Source organism: Ixodes scapularis, unplaced genomic scaffold (genome assembly GCF_016920785.2).
Source record: "Ixodes scapularis isolate PalLabHiFi unplaced genomic scaffold, ASM1692078v2 PGA_scaffold2__306_contigs__length_199485367, whole genome shotgun sequence".
In the NCBI taxonomy this organism is placed as follows: Eukaryota; Metazoa; Arthropoda; class Arachnida; order Ixodida; family Ixodidae; genus Ixodes; species Ixodes scapularis.
Genome location: NW_024609857.1, coordinates 8,869,939 through 8,888,018, shown reverse-complemented (window position 1 = coordinate 8,888,018; position 18,080 = coordinate 8,869,939). Strand labels below are relative to the sequence as shown.

The 18,080-nt window shown below is 46.7% G+C and overlaps 2 protein-coding genes across 2 annotated transcripts; one reads left to right on the top strand and one right to left on the bottom strand.

Annotated features, from left to right (window-relative positions):
• Nucleotides 1–1,235: 1,235 nt before the first annotated feature.
• On the bottom strand, nt 1,236–1,718 carry LOC121836876 (the record flags this gene model as incomplete). The annotated part of the gene is made up of 1 exon (XM_042292164.1): nt 1,236–1,718. A coding segment is annotated over one exon (483 nt), but the record flags the coding sequence as incomplete, so codon positions are not given.
• Nucleotides 1,719–8,186: 6,468 nt separating this feature from the next.
• LOC8023429 (tetraspanin-14-like) lies at nt 8,187–9,392 on the top strand. Its single transcript, XM_002401107.4, has one exon. The coding sequence runs from the start codon at nt 8,187–8,189 to the stop codon at nt 9,390–9,392; it is 1,206 nt and encodes a 401-aa protein (XP_002401151.4).
• Nucleotides 9,393–18,080: the final 8,688 nt, after the last annotated feature.

The window sequence follows — 18,080 nt, the reverse complement described above, 5'->3', positions numbered from 1 at the left end:
AACAAAGGTCTGCCAAACCTGTCTTACCGTTTTCTAGCGCCCATTCGAAGTCGGTAAAACACGGTATCATCAAATCGTTGTTTTCTTCATCCTTCACAAAGTCTTGCTGTCATCTTTCAGAAGATAGCTTCAAATTGCAGCACATGAGGCTCGTCAGGGCAGGGTTTCCCGTCGACATTTTCCGATCTGTAATGGAAAGGATGATTCGCGGGCCTGATCGCCACTCACCAGCCACAAAAAAGAAAGCCCGTTTCGCCGTCATTCCTTACGTACACAATTCAGCCCACCGGATAAAATCCATTGCGTCAAAGTTCGACACGAATGTTGTCTTCTTGTGCCGCATGCGTCTTAAACAACTATGTCAACAAGTGAACAACAACCGGATTCCGATTGGCTGCACCGTCAAACACGAAAAGAAATTCATTCCATGCAAAGAGAAGAAAGTTTACTCCATCCCCTTGAGCTGCGGCCATCAATACATAGGACAGACCGGCAGATGCACCAATCACAGACTCCGCGAACATCACAACGAAGTTTCTAAGGCCTCTCCAGATTCTTATCATCCCATAGTCATACATGCCCGTTCGTGTTTGCGTTGTCATCCCTTCTTTGATGACACAAAAATCCTTGGGGGGCATGACAGCAGATTCGGCAGGGAAATCATGGAATCATTCGCGATGACCACAGCAAAAAACAACGTGTCTAACCCTTCCCTCTTGCTGACGAAAACTGAGGTTGAATTTTTAAGATCTGAGATAACCCTACCACCCTGACTTGCACTTCGCGTTTCTTTTCTTTCCTTCTCTCTCCCCCTTCTCTCCCCTACTCCTACTGGGTGTAGTCGGCTGCTCGCTGTTTGAAAAGTTTACTCGTCTGTTGCTAGTTGCTAGTTGAAAGATGTGGTTGTGTTGTCCCTGTTTTAATTGTTTTATTCTTTCTTCATCCATGACTTAAACCAACACGCTCTTCTCCCAAGCAGATTAATTCTTGTAGGAAAAAGAAGCACAGTTTAATTATTTTTTACGTCAACTTCAAAATGATTACCATGACTAAGGAGCACAACACCTATGCTTATTTTTTTTTAAATTCAATTGGATGATGACAGTAAGCATTTTATAGCAAGGGCCCCTAATTTCTTTTCCAAATTCGTAAACGTAAATATATCGCAAATTGCAGTCTGTAGACCAATATTTATCGTAGCAAACAAGTAATGCGGGAAAAGCATAAAGAGACACCTACCACCCCTTGTAGTTGTGGTAATCCGTTGCATGCTCTTTGGGTGGCGACACTGGAAAGTGGCAGCCGTCCAGGGCGCCGACAGCGTGCGGGAATCCAAAAACACCGAAGAACTCGCGCATATGTGCCGTCATCTCGTCCGAACGGACCATCCGGAGCCAGACGTTTTCCAGCTTTTGAATCACGGCATCGCAGAAGTCTTTGTACAGCATGTTTACGATTGAGCGACCGATTCCGAATACGTGCGCGATTGTCCTGTCTTCGGCGCTCAAGCACAAACGGTACAATCCTACTGCCACTCGCTTCTCGAGGGAGATTGGCTCCCCCATATTGGTTCTCTCTCGCTCCAGGAGGCACCTGCATAACTCCACCAGGAATCTGAAGGTGGCAGGAGAGACGCGAAAGGCTTGCTTGAAATGGAACTCGCCCAAATGGGGCAAGGTGTCTTCGAACCACCGTTCGTTCCTCTGGAAAGTCCACCGTTCTCGACTGATCATGGGTAGGTGGTCGGTCATGAGAGTGGCTATGGTGAAGGCATTGGCCTGCAGCTGCTGATTGATGTCACTTGAAATTCTTGCCTGTGCGTCGGCATCCAGGTCCAGCTGCCTCTCATCTGAAATGCGTTGGGTTCTCACGGAGAAAAGTGCCCCAACCACGTGCTTCCACTGTTCAACATCGCGGATATCGCCCGCCAGCTCGTCCTCCACACGCTCCATGATGTTTCGTTGTGGCGAGTGGCGAGTGGCCGAGTGGGCTCGCGCACACTAGATCGGAGCACGCGGAGCAAAAGCTCGCGCTGCAGAACCAGGATACTGGGCTCAATCTCCGCCCCTGCCCGCTTCGATCTGGACGAGAGTCGTACCGGCGTGCGGTCGTGCATCACTGGCTTTTAATGGTTGATCATAATTATCAAATTGGATTTAACTTTGGATTAAGGCTCGTGACTTAGTGCAACAATGTGTGGTAACGTGTTCTTAATAAGACGACGAAATTATTTATAAAAACATGCGTATGCAGTTTAATATTTCACGTGCCCATTACTTTACCTATCGTCATTGCCATCATTTTGGAGTGAAACTAAGTTTTCCCGTGTAGCACCAACACACTTGGGTAGCTAAACTCGTCGAGCACAACTTTGTGTCCGAAAGTTGCGGAGCGTGCTAATTGGACTCTCGCGACGCTGACGTCAAGCCGAGCGAGGTGTCAATCATCCAAGCTCTCTCGGTGCTCAAATTCCAGCGAGAATTTAAAACACAAAGTCGTAGCGAGCCCCATCGAAGCGCGTGCGAGCAACACCGTGGTGCCAGCCGATTGAACGGCTGCACTGATGACGTCTCGCCCGAATGTCCCTACCTCCCTACGCCGCGTTAGAGTCAATGATGCGTAGATTGTACCTAGGCGGCCGGTAAATACTCTGAACTTTCTCGTCGCAAGATCGTCGTTTGTGATGCGTAGATTGTACCTAGGCGGCCGGTAAATACTCTGAACTTTCTCGTCGCAAGATCGTCGTTTGTGGAAGTTATTGGTGACGACAAAGTGACGTTTCACAACTTTGGGAAGGAGTTATTTGAGGCCAAAATCTTCGCTTCGGAATCGATGCGAAGATTGAACTTTGTGATGTTGTGGAGCCGTGCGCGGTGTACGCGGGCGGCTTTATAGAGCTCATCTTCCGCCACTGTCAACAACGCCAACGGGGTCATCCACAGGCGGTTTGTGTAGCGACGACGGTAATGTCTGAGAGATGAAGGAAAACGAAGGATAACAAAAAAAAAATTAAAGACGTTTACAAATCTTTGTAATGCAAAATTAGAGCTCAACTCTTGAGGGGGAATAAGGGAGGGTACGGAGAGGAGGGTATGCCCCTCCTCCTCCCCTCTTCCTTTCCTCCCCTTTTCCTCCCATTCAGTTTCTCCGCTAAATTTAGCAGGGAAAAGGACATCACATGACAATCTAGCGGAGAAGTGAATTGGCGTTGAAGTCACGTAACTGGGAATTGAATTGGTGTTGAGGTCATGTGACGTCAATTTCGCGCTAATTTAGCGGGCCGGTTACGCCGACGGCGACGCCCACGCCGCGAAACCCGGAAACGGGCGCCGAAGAGCTGCACTCTATATAAAGAATTAAGGTACGACCAACACACACACACACACACACACACACGCACACGCACACGCACAAACAAATAGGAGTCTCAAGAAGGGCCGTAGAAATTGTTCGGGAGAGAGAGAGAGAGAAAGAGAGGAGGTGATTGTGGTGAAGAAGGGGGATATTCCTTTCCCCTTATATTTTATTATAACTCTAAAATGCTATGGTGGTTCGGGGCTGGGACGATATCCCCCCCCCCCCCCCCTTCCACCCTTATGCCCCTTGCCCCCTCTTTCGACGGATCTGGGGGAGGGGGGGGGGGCTAAATCCCCCCTCCCCGTCCTCCTGTTTCGACGACCCTGCTTAGAGGTGTTCCAATGAGCAATGACGAGGAACAGCACAGCCTGCAATTATCGAAATAACGGTTCAAGAGATTCTGGAATTAAAACGGCTTGCGTTCCATGAACTCAAGAGTGGCCATGGCAGACATTCAAGCGAAAGACTCGTGCCAGGGCACGTATATAGTGTGCGGGCGCGTTCAGTGACGTCATTTTATAGTTGATACCTTTGACGATGGAGTCAGGATTATCAGTTGTGAACGACAAGTTTGATGGTGCGTGTTCAAATCGACGATTTCAAGTTTAGTGTCCTTGCGTTCTTGAAGCATCACCGCCAATATTGACAACCTGACATTACCGGTACTTTTATTTCCTTATTTCCGTTGATAAACATACTTAATCTCAAACTGACTGATCTTCGAATATCTACCATAAAATGATTTTATCCTGCCGATGAAGGAACAACTGCCCGGAGGCGAAATTCGCCCGAAAATGGACAATGGTAGTCGGCTGGTTGTGACCTAGCCACGTCGGGCTACACTTTGGCCTGAGCCGAGATAAATCAAAAGAACGGCGGGGACGCTTTTTAGTAAATTCTGCTTTATCGGCGGAAATACGAACGATACCAGACTATCAACTTCGACGATGTTTATTTTAAAATGTAATTCCCAAGCATCCATCGTGCTTTTTAGAGACCATCAAACATGACGGTCGCAGCGGTTAATCTTTGTTGTGACGTCACACGTATGAACCACGGTCGTCTCCGCGCGCTCTCTAGTGCTGCTCTTGTTCGGTGCCTAGGGAGGCGTAGGGATTTTTCGTCCGCTCAACGAAAAACGTCACGAAGACAGACGGATCTGCGGGTTTGTGAGAAAAGAAAACTTCGCAGCAATCTTTCGGCTCCTCCCCCCACTATGTCATAACACAAAGAATATTTTTGTTGACGAGTTTAGCGAACTTGGAGTGTGTTTCGACGGGATGAAGTGCACTCGCTTGCAGTGACACTAAACTAGCCCGTCTGACAGGGGTATTACTTTGACGCCTCTGAGTGGGATGAAGTCTACTTTGATTAATAGAAATAAGATGAATGCCAGACTGTCGACTTTGACGGTGTTTGTTTGGCGACGCGATGATTACAAGATTTTCACCGTGCTTTTTACACACTTTATCTAAACTGACCCTGGCGATCGGCAATTATGGTTGGGATTGCTCAGGTAGGATTAATAAGAGGGAGCCTCCAAAAATATCTTGCCGCTAATGTAGCCTAAACCGTAACTGAAATATATTATACATTTAAGATGCCACACCTTGTCAATTTCAAACACAGTAAATAGAGGCCTTGCTATAAAAACAAAAAAGGTTTTTTACGCGACAATTATCGTAAAAGAGAGGACACACGGATTTTCAGAACACCCTTTACAGGGATTTAGTGAAAAATGATCAAACTACTGGTGAAGACATCAATCTTTGATATAGCCGTCTTCTCAGAATGTAAAGGCCCGTTCACACGATGCATTTTTTTCGCGCATCTAGTGTCGCGAAACGTAGTTTCGCAAAATGGTTGCGCCGTCTGAACGAATCCGAAAAGAACGCGCGCATCTACAAAAAGTTGCGCGCACACCTCGCTTCTGGAGCGAGCTTTTACTGAAACTTTGCCGAGTCCTGTCAGTCACTCTGAGGGCGCCACCAATGGCCGCTCAGAAACGCTCTCACGTGGCCTTTGAGGGGGGAGCGAGCTGTTTGAGAAGACCACTTCACTGCCGGCGTTGTAGCCGAGCCAAATCCGAAAACAAAACCGAAACCACGAACGATGGATACTGCCGGCGCTTCCGCAAGCACGTCAAGCACCACTGAAGGAAAAGTGAGTATCATATCGGAAAAAAATTCAGCGATGGACGAAGACGTAATTGGTGATGATGATAATTCGCATCTATTTTTAGTCATAATTATGAAATAAAACCTTCAGACAAGGAAACAAAAAGGGACGTACACAGTACCGTCTCAAAACCAGCACAGCGTACAGCTCTGATTTACTTCCACAACAGTCTTCTTCTTTGTCAACCTCCATCCAAATTATACATATTCAACAGTAAATAAAGTAAATGGCAGTAAATGACATTTCAACAACTAGTAAATGACAATTTAAGAGTAAATTAAGTAAATGGAAGTAAATGACAGCTGTATGCTGTGCTGGTTTTAAGACGGTGGTGTGTATGTCCCTTTTTGTTTCCTTGTCTTAAGGTTTTATTTCTTAATTATGATTGTTCACCAGCTCGCCTGCGTTTTGAGTCTTATACCCCTGTTACACGGGCACCCTTAACCGCGGTTAACTCAGCTTTAACTGCGGTTACGTGGCAGCACAGATGCCGCACTATACCCTCGGACAGCTATTTCAAAAGAAGTGAAAAGAGCGCGTGCACTGCTTTGATGGGTGCTCAAGATGCTCAAGCGCACGTTCGCCCATAGCTCTGACTGCATCGCCGCAGAATGTTGTCGGCAAGTATTGTGCGCTAATTGTGGTTTAGCGTAACTGCAGTTAAGTGTGCCCGTGTAACAAGGGTATTAGAATGTGGCGGGAGATGGAGAACACGACGCTGAATGGCTAATGGTGATGATGATGATGTTGACTTTCAACTGAAGCGCCACTTTATGGTCAACAGCCAAACTATTTTCGTGAGTCTAAACGTCATCGTTGTTGCACGTGAAGCGGTACGTGTGAACGAGCACATTTGGCGAAACTTGAGCGTTGCGAAACTGTTGCGCGCCTAAAAGATGCATCGTGTGAACAGATTCTTAAGGTCTGTTCACACCATAGAGATCATACATACTAACTCTAGAGGAAAAGGTCCGCCATTTTCCCATACATTCTGGCTGCCGCAAGCGGCGGATCATGCAGGCAGACCCTCTGGGTCCCAAACACGGTTACATCATCAGAGCAGTTTCGTGAACTTCAACAATTCACGAACTTACCGGTGAAAAGATATTCACGTTCCTTTCGAAGCTTTCTTTTTGAAAAGCGCGTAGATGTACGGCCTCGCGTTAACGCTAAACTAAGCCATATACCCGGCTTCGCCGGTGGGGCGCGGCTGGGCGCGGTTGAGGAATACGAAACTGCGCAACCACCAGATTTCCGAGATTTCGACAGAAAAGAAGTTAATGCAGCGTAATGAGTTTATTGCTTTTTATAAGCGTTAGAATAGCTCATAATTTAGTTTACAACGTTAAATTATTACTGTTTATATTGCTGAGAGTTTTCACTCTTCGCGTTACCATGGCAACGTTGCTTTCTTTCTCTCGTGTTCTGTCGCTCTCTTTTGCGTTCGTTCACTCGGGACCCAGGATGTCGGCGCACGGGATTTGCCACTCCTCCTCACCCACCTTTACCCCCCTGGTTCACACGAAGCATCTTTTAGGCGCGCAACAGTTTCGCGACACCCAAGTTTCGCGAAATGTGCTCGTTCACACGTACCGCTTCACGTGCAACAACGATGACGTTTTGACTCGCGAAAATAGTTTGGGTGTTGACCATAAAGTGGCGCTTCAGTTGAAATCCAACATCATCATTATCACCATTAGACATTCAGCGCCGTGTTCTCCATTTCCCGCCACATTCTAAGAGTCAAAACGCAGGCGAGCTGGTGAACAATACCTTAAGACAAGGAAACAAAAAGGGACATACACACCACCGTCTTAAAACCAGCACAGCATACAGCTGTCATTTACTTCCAATTACTTAGTTTACTCTTAAATTGTCATTTACCAGTTGTTGAATTGTCATTTACTGTCATTTACTTTATTTACTGTTGAATATGTATAATTTGGATGGAGGTTGACAAAGAAGAAGACTGTTGTGGAAGTAAATGAGAGCTGTACGCTGTGCTGGTTTTGAGACGGTACTGTGTACTTCGACCCTTTTTGTTTCCTTGTCTCAAGGTTTTATTTCTTAATTATGACTAAAAATAGACGCGAATTATCATCATCACCAATTACGTCTTCGTCCATCGCTGGATTTTTTTCCGATATGCTACTCACTTTTCCTTCAGTCGTGCTTGATGTGCTTGCGGAAGCGCCGGCAGTATCCATCGTTCGCGGTTTCGGTTTTATTTTCGGATTTGGCTTGGCTACAACATCTGCAGTGAAGTGGTCTTCTCAAACAGCTCGCTCCCCCCTCAAAGGCAACGTGAGAGCGTTTCTGAGCGGCCATTGGCGGGGCCCTCAGAGTGATTGACAGGACTCGGCAAAGTTTCAGCAAAAGCTCGCTCCAGAAGCGAGGTGTGCGCGCAACTTTTTTTAGATGCGCGCGTCCTTTTCTGACTCGTTCAGAAGGCGCAACCATTTCGCGAAATTACGTTTCGCGACACTAGATGCGCGAGAAAAATGCATCGTGTGAACGGGCCTTAAGTCAACAAACTCGTGCTGAGGTCAGCTTGAAGAAAGAAGTAGAAAAAGAGCGCTCGAATGGTTGGGTCAGTTCAGTCACCTCCACTGTTCGAGGCTGGAGCTCAAGAATTCAAGTGTCGAGGAACTATGGTTGCCGCGACTTCGGATGTTCCAACACCTGATCCGTTGAAGCCGCTTCACAACGTCAATAAGGATTTCAAGACGTCCAGGATTACATTGGAAACAGGAAAAAAGACTAAGAATTCCCATTCGTCATCGCTCTCTTCAACCGTACGCTTGGACGTGAGTTTCATAAGGCGAGCCATCATCGTCGGCACTAACCTCCTCGTCATGCTGCTTTCCTTAGTCGTCCTGTGGGCCAGCTTCGGGGCTTCCCACAACCGACCGGGTCAGTCGATTGCCTTCTGGAGCAACCTTTTTAACAAGTCATTCCTCTTCACCTTCGTGATGCACTTCGAGATAGCTCTGATTCTAATCAGCGTACTCGCATTAATCACGTCATCCGCCGGCTTCCTCGGCGCTCTCCGCGAAAATGTTTTTTTCCTCCACGTCTATCACGTCGGCATCGTTATATTCCTCGGGAGCGACGCCATAGTCGCCTTTCTCGTCGCATTTCTACCGCATGTCCTGAGGAACTTCATCAAAAGAGGCGGGTACGTGGACTTTATAACTTCGTACAGGGAGAGCCCGGACCTGCAAAATATCATCGACAACCTGCAAGAGACTCTCCGGTGCTGCGGTCTGTCGAGGGACTCCTTCCGTGACTGGGAACTCAACGATTACTTCCGCTGCCTGGACGCCAACCCGAGTCGCGAGCGCTGCGGCGTACCGGCCTCTTGCTGTCGAGTCAACAACACCGCGACGAATCCTCCCAACGCGCTTTGCGGTTCGGGAATCCTCCTGACCGACGAACAGAACGCCTGGGCGAACATCTACACGCGGAGTTGCGCCGACGCTGCCCTTTCGTATTTCCGCCACCACATGCTGGACTACATCTTCATCTGCGTCGCCCTCGCATTGTTCATGGTCTTTTTGTTAGTCACGTCCGTCATCCTTCTCGACGATATAAAGAACATGAGGCTCATCTACTCCACCTATTACGGCATTCTGGCTCGCGGGCAGGAAGGGATGAAGAGAGCGAATGTGTCTCTGCCGGCTAGTCCCAAGGCAGGCACCCCGCTAGGAGAAGACGACGCTGTCATGAAGGCGCTTCGTCACCACATTGGGCGCGCTCACTCGGTGGCAGTCGGGGGCATGAAGAGTGCTTCTGCAAGCCTTAGCCGCCTTTCTGCTTCTCACCATTCGAAGCCTCGTCCGAAGGAAGGGGTGTGAACTTGATAAATAGGTGTACCATCGCTTTTACACCGAATCATTCGTAAGATTTGGCTGGTTTTGACTGTATACGTTTCGAAGTTAATAGATATTACAATCATACTATTTTGATGTGAACTGTTCGAGAGTGAAATTAGTGTCGTCTTTATATTTTATTTACCTGAGTTACTTCTAGGAGTTGTTTTCTTAGTGGCGAATCTAAATATGCATTTTTATGAATAAGTAAAGCATCCAATGACATCTGACGTCAAACAATATTGGAGACCTCTATCAATCTGTCATCGCGTACCGCACTACCGGAGCCTTTGAAGCATGTTTTTAAGCGCGCTCCCAAAGGTCACGGGAGCTTAAAAGCACATCTCAAAGGCTACCGTAGTGCGGCACGCGGAACACGGTAACGGTTGGCTAAAATACCCTATTAACGAACATTCGCAACTTTCAGCGATGGTAGTACCGCGGCGTGAAAATCGTGATCCGAAGCTCATGGAGGATTGGCTCCAAAATTAAGGTGCTTGCTTACACTTTCAGGCGTGGAATCATACCGAAAGGCCCTTACAACGCTCATATTTTACAAAATTAGAATTACTAGCGCCTCCCAGACTCAATCTCGTAGTGTTGTTCTACGAGGATCATCCAAATTGTGGTGTGTATGTTTATACAGCCGGAAGTCAGTCTGCCTCAGTGGGCGTCTGGTGTCTGAGCTGTAGATGAGCAATTTAGCCAGTGCAGTACAACCGCTAACCTGGGGTCTTTAACGTGCACCACCCAGTAGTGAAACACGACCGCACGCCGCTATGATGCTCATCTAGATCCAAACGGGCAGGGCGGGGATTGAGCCCCCTGGGTTCTGCAGCGCGAGCTTTCGCTCCACGTGCTCCTAGCTGGTGCGCGCTAGACCATTCGGCCACCGAACCCCCGCGTGGAATGAATGGGGTTAAAACATAAAATGTAATGCAAATTAAAAGTCGCCGAATGTTCCAAATTATTTCACTCTATAAGGTAACTATTTGCCATAAGAATTAGTACTCGCAGAATTTTAGATGGAGGCGGGTTTTGAACCCAGGACCCTTCGGGTACGAGCCAGACGCGCTGGCGACTGGGCCACGCACACTTTTAGAGCGCAGCTCTTAAGCGCTCGTTTCTGGCTTAAGCGGCGTCGCCGTTGGCGTCGCCGTCGCCGTAACCAAGGTCACCCCAAGGTCACGTGACCCTCAAGGTCTTTGTGACCCCCGAGGTCACGTGACCCCTCTCAAGGTCACCTCAAAGTCACGCGACCCCCAAGGTGACCCCAACGTGACACCCCAGGTCACGTGACCCCCCAGGTCACGTGGCCCCCTCCCCGAGGTCACGTGACCCTCCCCTCCACCCCCCCCCCAAAGTCAGGTGACCCCCCGGAGCATATTAAAGAATGAGGGGAGGAGGACAAGGAGGGGTCTACCCTTCCCTCAGTACCCTTCCCTCCTCCTCCTCAAGAGCTGCGCTCAAATTCGGCGTTACAAAGAGTTGTAAACGGCTTTCACTTTTTTAGAGCGCAGCTCTTAGGCTCCCGTTTCCGGCTTGAGCGTCGTCGGCGTCGCCGTCGGCGTAACCGCGACCCCCCCTCCCTCCCGAGGACCTCGGGAGGACCTCGGGCTCCTTCGGGAGGGCCTCGGGAGGACCTCGGGTTCCTTCGGGAGGACTTCGGGTTCTTTCGGGAGGACCTCGGGTTCCTTCGGGAGGACCTCGGGTTCCTTCGGGAGGACCTCGGGTACCTTCGGTGACCTCGGGGAGGGCCCCCCCAGGTCACGTGACCCCCCCCCCCCCCCGAGGTCACGTGACTCCCCTCAGGTCACGTGATCCCCCGAGGTCACGTGACCCCCCCCTCAGTACCCTCCCCCACTCCTCCTCAAGAGCTGCGCTCTAATTCGGCGTTACCCCCCATTCACACTGGAAGCGGATCCGCGTTCGCGAAGCGGTTGCGAAAGCGGTTGTATAAAGATCCAGTGCAATTGCACGCGCATTTGATGTCATCGTGTGCGCGTGCAATTGTACTGAATCCTTATACAACCGCGTTCGCAACCGCTTTGCGAACGCGGATCCGCTTCCAGTGTGAATGAGCCCAGAGAGTTGTAGACTTCTTTCATTTTTTTCCCTTTATTGTGGGCCACACACAATTTTTTTAACCTTCAATGAATGGAAATACTTCTAAACTAAAGGCATGTTTTCGTTTCTATATGCACATGCAATCAAAACACTGTTTGTGGAAGTCTATTTACATACAACTGTCACAGATAATTTATATTTGGCATATAGACGTGATAATTGATTAAAATACTTATATGCACAGCGATATCACCGCAGCGTCCAACTCAATGAATCTAATACAATTCTCACAGATTCACAAACACACATACACTCACACTTATATTGCACTCTTCACAAATCTGGGAGGCCTAGACATGCATCGAAGGCGGGGAACCAGTCGGGTGAACTGAAATGGGAATCGTATACACTTCTCACTTGCGCTACCAGCTCGGAAAAGAAGGACTTCGTCGCACGTGGTTTCTCTGGGTGTCTGTCATCCGGCATTTGCATAAGCTATGTAATCCTAACAGTGTTGTGCCCGTTACCGAAAAAAAGTAACGAAATAGCGTTACTCGTTAGTTTGGTAAAAAGTAACGCGTTATCGAGCTACGTTACTCGTTTACAAACGTAACGATATACCGTTACCGTTACTTTTCAAAAATAACGAACGTTACTTTTACGTTACTTTTCTGCTCGAGTACATGTGTTTGGCAGATAGGTATGGTAAGCCTCCTTAACAAGCTTGGATAAAGATAAAAATTTACAGAGTGGTTTCATAGTGTTTTGATGCCCGAAGCAGCTTAATTTTCGGCATGCAGATTAGGCATTGAAACTGTAAATTACCTGATTCTGTCTCCTTTAGTTGATACATTTCATTCAGACCTGCTGGCCATGGCGACGGACTTTCGTTATTCATGCCCATCTCGCGCGCAGAATGAGTTGGAGATGTTAGTCAATCGGCTTTTATAAACTACAGCATGCGAACGAGAACTGGTGGAACACAACCAGCCAACCAACACCCCTCATCTGTACGCCGGTTTTAGTAACAGTCTGGTTCATACTATTACCAGAGACTGATTTACTTCACTATTTGGAACAGGACACCGGTTACCAGCACACTGGCTATAATCACTTGCTGCCTCTTACCAGCAGTAGCTCTTAGTTTTTCTGTGAAACAAAAAAAAAAAAAAAAAAGGTTTCGTGTTTGTAAGTTTTGTTTCCAGGTTTAAATTTTTTTTATTTTTTATTATGACCTTAGGGAATTAAAGACTAATCAAGCGAAACATTCTTCTGTGTACAAAGGTGGGTCAGGAACTTTCAGGCAGCGGGGAGAGAGCGAGAGTAAAAATATTCCACAAAAGATTTTTTTTTTTTATAAAACTAGAGAAAGAAGCAAATCGTTTCGCCACTAGTTGTCCACTGTTGTAAACGGACGTCTCTCCACGGCTCCACCCCCCCCCCCCTCCCCCCCCCCCCCCCCCCCCCGCTGTCCACTTCTGCTGCACAAAGCGGGGGGGGGGGGGGGGGAGAGAGAGGAGGGAGGGGAGGAGGGTGTAACGCAGTCGTTCGTTCAAGCCTTGAGGGTGGTGACACTACAAAAACATTTAAAAAAAGGAGGATTAACGGAATTAGCTGGTAGCCGAAGGTTTTTATCGCCTTCGAGAAGTGAGTTTTTTTTTTTTTTTTTAACTTTACTGTGACGGATGCTGGTTCCGTGCAGCGATAAGCTGGTGCAGGATTTCACCAGTTTTGGTCAAAAGTAACGGGTAACAAGTAACGAAATTTGACAGCCGATACCGTAAAAAAGTAACGAAAATACTTTACTCGTTAGTCATTCAGAATACTAACGAGTTCGTTACTGCGTTAGCGAAAAATGTAACGCGTTACCAGTAACGTCGTTACTAGTAACGCGTTACTTCCAACACTGAATCCTAATAGGGTAAAAATGTCGTACGGCAGAGCTTCATTTTCTTAGAATCAGAAGAAGCGGAGACTGTAATCGTTAAGAATCAGATCTTTTTTTAAGAGCGCGTTGCAGCACATCCCAGAATCAAAATTGGTCATTGCAATAAATAATACAGTGTTTTATTTTTTTATTTATTTGGAGTTTCTGACAATACAGAAATTGCCATGGAGCTGGGGCAAAAAGGCGACAATAAAGTCCCTGACTAGGCCTTATAGTACCAGGCTACACTCACAACACAGGCAGCAGGCAAACATACAGCAAAACAACAACAAAAAAAGAAATAAAACGAAAAAATATAAATATGTACTACCAGTGAGGTCAAAGGATTACCAAAAGAAAATGATATAACAGCAACATAATTGCAAATACATCGATATAGATGATTGGAACCTACACACACACACAAAGAGAAGAAAAAAACTACAACGGATGAAAGAAATACATTTTTGCCTGCTTTATACACTCACGTCACAGACAGAAATCAACATATACTACCCATGAGGTCATAGAATCATCTAGAGAAAAATTATATGACAGCAACATTATAACGAATAGATTGATATGTATGATGAGAACAGACAAAACAGTAAACTACAATGGATAAAAAATACATTTTTGCTTGTTTTCAGAAGGAGCTATTGTCAATGATTTCAAGGGGACATCACGACGCGGCTCCTGGTCAAAGGCAACAGGACGGCTCCCATTGCAGTCACCCGATCCGTGCGACAAGGCTGCCCGATGTCGCCTATTCTGTTCGCATTGTACCTGGAACCGTTGTGCAGGGCCATTATCGGTGACGCGAGCATTCGTGGGCTGTTCCTAGCGTCGGGTACGCTTAAAGTGCTCGCCTAAGCAGATGACGTCACAGTGTTGTGCTCGTCAAGGACGCAAGTGCGCGCTGTAACCCAACACATCGCAGACTTTTGCAGTGTCTCGGGTGCGGCGATGAACACAGACAAATCTGTCGGAGCCTGGCTTGGAGGCTGGGACTTGACACCGGAGCAGTTCCTCGGTGTCACCTGGACGACGAGCGTTTCGAACTGCCTAGGGCTCAGTTTGACCGCAGAGAAACTGAGTGGCCGATGCGGTGGTTTGGACATTAATCGGCTCAGAAGTAAGGTACTTGACTGGCATGCCAGGGAACTCTCTTTGTTCAATCGCGCATTTATTTGTAACTCTGTTTTTTTCCCGACCGTTTGGTACGCAGCACAAGTGTTGCCGTGCTCCCAAAGTGACGTGGCAAAGGTGCATCACTTTTTCGCAACGTTTATCTGGGACTCGTGTTTTGAACGTAGGCGTGAGAACCTATTTGTAAGCCAGAAGAAAGGAGGGTTGGGTCTTGTAAACGTAGAACTTAAGCTGAAAGTACAGCAGTTCCTATTTTTCCGCGATCAAGGCAATCCTCTCGTGATTTCTGCTTTTAAAGGGGCACTGACACCCCAAAGGTCGTATTTATTTTTATTGTCTAAAACGATGAAAGTTGCAGTCATAAACACGCAAAAAAAACCGCATCGCGAAAAAAAATTTTCCCGCGCGCGCGCGCGCCTTTTTATTTTTGGCGTTTGATTTTCCCGCGTCTCGCCTCCTCGCTTCTTTTGATCGGTGACGTCAAAAATCAGGAAATTTAGAAGCTTTGTAGGCGACATCTCTATAACATTTAATTACGGCAATCCTAAAACATGTTTTTTAACGCAATTGCGAACGCACTACGGCCCTTCTTTTTGAAATACCAAAAATCGGGAGTTCGTTGTGGTGCCGTCTCCTGGATTCAGACATGTACAAATTACTCAAAAAAGGTAGTTAAGTTAAGTTACTGAGTATCGACGCAAAAAGTAATTGGAGTAGAGTAGAAATTACGCATTTGTTATAGTAATTGAGTAAACTACTAACTACTGTAAAAAAGTAGCGAGTTACTTTGAAGTTACTTTCGAAGTTACTTTTTATATTTTTGTGGTAGCAAAATGAACAGCAGTTTTGATCAATGAAAAACCCTGCGAGCCTCAAATTAATGCAGTCCATTTATGGCTTGCGTTTTCGCCAAAATAGTTTACTCGCTCGCAGAAGCAATTGACTTTCAAAGTTCTTGATAGGAGAGTTTTCCCATATTCCTTCTAAAGACGTCCCCAGCCAAGCTAAAAAGACGTTCCACCGACGGGCTGGATGGAACGGCAGCGTTGAATTTGAGAAACAGGCTGTGCAGGGTCAGGTAAGCGAGTGTCGGCATCTTAGGTGTCCATGACGAAACATGTAAGGTTTGCCTCGGGTAGAGGGTCTTTTATAACAAACTTTCCTCCTTTTTTTCTTTTTTCTTCGTCAAGTTGAGATTGTTATGACCGGCCCCTCTTTATTCCGACGTCGTTCTGAGAGTACGCTGAGAGTTCTGAGAATACGTCAAGGGTTGAAATCTCCCGCCACGACGATGAGATCATCCGGACGACTGCGCGTCGCGTTGTAGTGCTAGTGCTACGCTCCTAAAAAAAAAAAAAAATTGTTATTGTTTAACAGAACGCCGGGTCCAACAAAAAGATCTCTCAAGGGTAACTCCCAATCCTCGCCGGCGACTACGATATTCTGACGCGCCTGACACGCCTGACAAGTAAATCGTTTTTAACAAAGAGGAGGTCTCCCAGGCATGGATGGTCGGAAGGACGCGAAGGATTACGTGAACAAGCATCGTCGCTCGTATACAGTTGCAGCTGGAAGCGGGAACGTGCTCCCATGAACGGATTATCCGTGCCAGGGTTTGTGCGCGGAGGAGTCCGGCTTTGCAAAGGCGTATGCGCTGACGACAAGGCGACCATGGGAAACGGCGCCCAGCTGCGAGGTTATTCCAGTGGCGCCTCCCGTGGAACCTACCGCTTGAGTCAGAACTCACTAAAGGCAGACAACAACTCTCGGAGTGTCCCCGTCTTTCACGGTTGCAGCTGTTAACGCGGCGCCTGCGTGCATTACAGGATTAGGTCAATACCCGACCAAGGCTTGTTAAGCATCTCTTCCCTCGTTCGTGCGTGCCGGTGTTATGTCTTGGCTGCTCGTCGCCACCTTTGCCCAAGGACGCCTCCCCGAACAAGGGGGCCCCTTGTTCGGGAATGCCACTTCATCTGCCGGCGTCTTATTCATGTCTGCGCTCAAACTTTCGTGATGGGCAAAATTAGCACTATATAATTTCGAAAGTAGTTAGTAATTTGAGTAGAAGTTACCTGAAAAAGTAGTTAAATTAAACTACTAATTACCCAAATAAAGTTGTAATTGAAAGTTACCAAGTTACTCGAAAAAGTAGTTAAACTACAGTAGTTTGAGTAGAGTAGTTGAACTACGTCCAAGTCTGCCTGGATTTGTATCCTCCAACGGAAAACAGGCGACACCGCTCAAAACCGGTCCGCCGCAACGCCGGGCGCTCGCTCCTTTCCTCCTCGCTTTGGGTCGCCATGGCAACAGCAGGGAGTGGTGAAAGGAAGTCGACTCTCAGGTCTCCGCGATTTTTGACGTCAAGGCACCGGCGCCGATCGCGCGGGAACTTCGAATTCGGCATTTGGAAATTGTTTTTTTACTTCACGAATACTGAATTCCCAAATCTCAAATTTTGAGGGTAATGTCCCGGCATCGTTTTCAATCGTTTCGGATAATAAAAAAAAATATGATTTTGATGTGTCAGTGCCCCCTTAAGGCCACGGTCCCACTGAATGTGGCAGTTTAGGTACTTTTTGGCAGGTCATTACTCATCTCCTTTTAAATACTGTTTTGTGGGATTGATGTCATTCGAAAGGCAATGCAATCCTCTTTCATTGGATATTATGTATGTGTTGGTTTTTACTGTTCATGCGCATTTGTAGCGTTGCGAATATAATGGCGCGGACCCTCACTTGCTCCGCTCGTTCATGTTTTATGAACGATCAATTAAAGATAACACGGTTCCAATATAGCAGTTTTGTTAAGATGATGTCGGAGCAGAATGTAACGGTACATTTGTTTTGTTATTTGCACTACTTTGTTTTTTTCGTCCCTCCAAATGTTGCCCTAAAATTGACATTTTTCAGCACAAATATGTTTTTAATGACAAGTGCTAGGACAATGAAATTAACTACAGATGTAGTACTTATAATTGGTAATGTGCAGAAAAAAATGTAATGTTGTGTCAAATTGTTTTGTTCAGATATTTTATATCAAACGTAGCACTTTTCTGTGCTTCGAGTCATGGTACTTCAAATGCCACTGAGGAAATAATTAAACTATGATCAAATCTTTTATAACATTTAGAGCTACAATGATTGCCCAACAGGTGGACGATGGCTTTTTTTCATTTTCAAAGTCATAACGCTCCAGGAGCCCTTCAAACTTACCTGTTTTTGACGCATATCTTTTTTGGACATCAAACAGATTTATTGGCATCTAATAACATTTATTGTTTGGAATAGATATACATTGCGATGTATTAAATTTTCACAATGATCTTGCTTTGGTTTTTTAATAGGTGTAGAGCTTAGCTAATTTTAAAAACAATTAAAAACTGTTTGGGCGTTTTGTTGCGCTACCTAACGGATGGCAGACAAACTGCTGATTTCTAATGTTCAAAAAATTTCCGAGGGCGGCGTTGGCGTCTGTATCATCATCAATCTCCGTGTCTTTTTACCTCCACATTTAAAAAATATATTGGAAGA

Excerpts from the sequence above, each read along its gene's own strand:
- LOC8023429 (XM_002401107.4), top strand. The coding sequence starts at position 8,187 with ATGGTTGCCGCGACTTCGGATGTTCCAACACCTGATCCGTTGAAGCCG.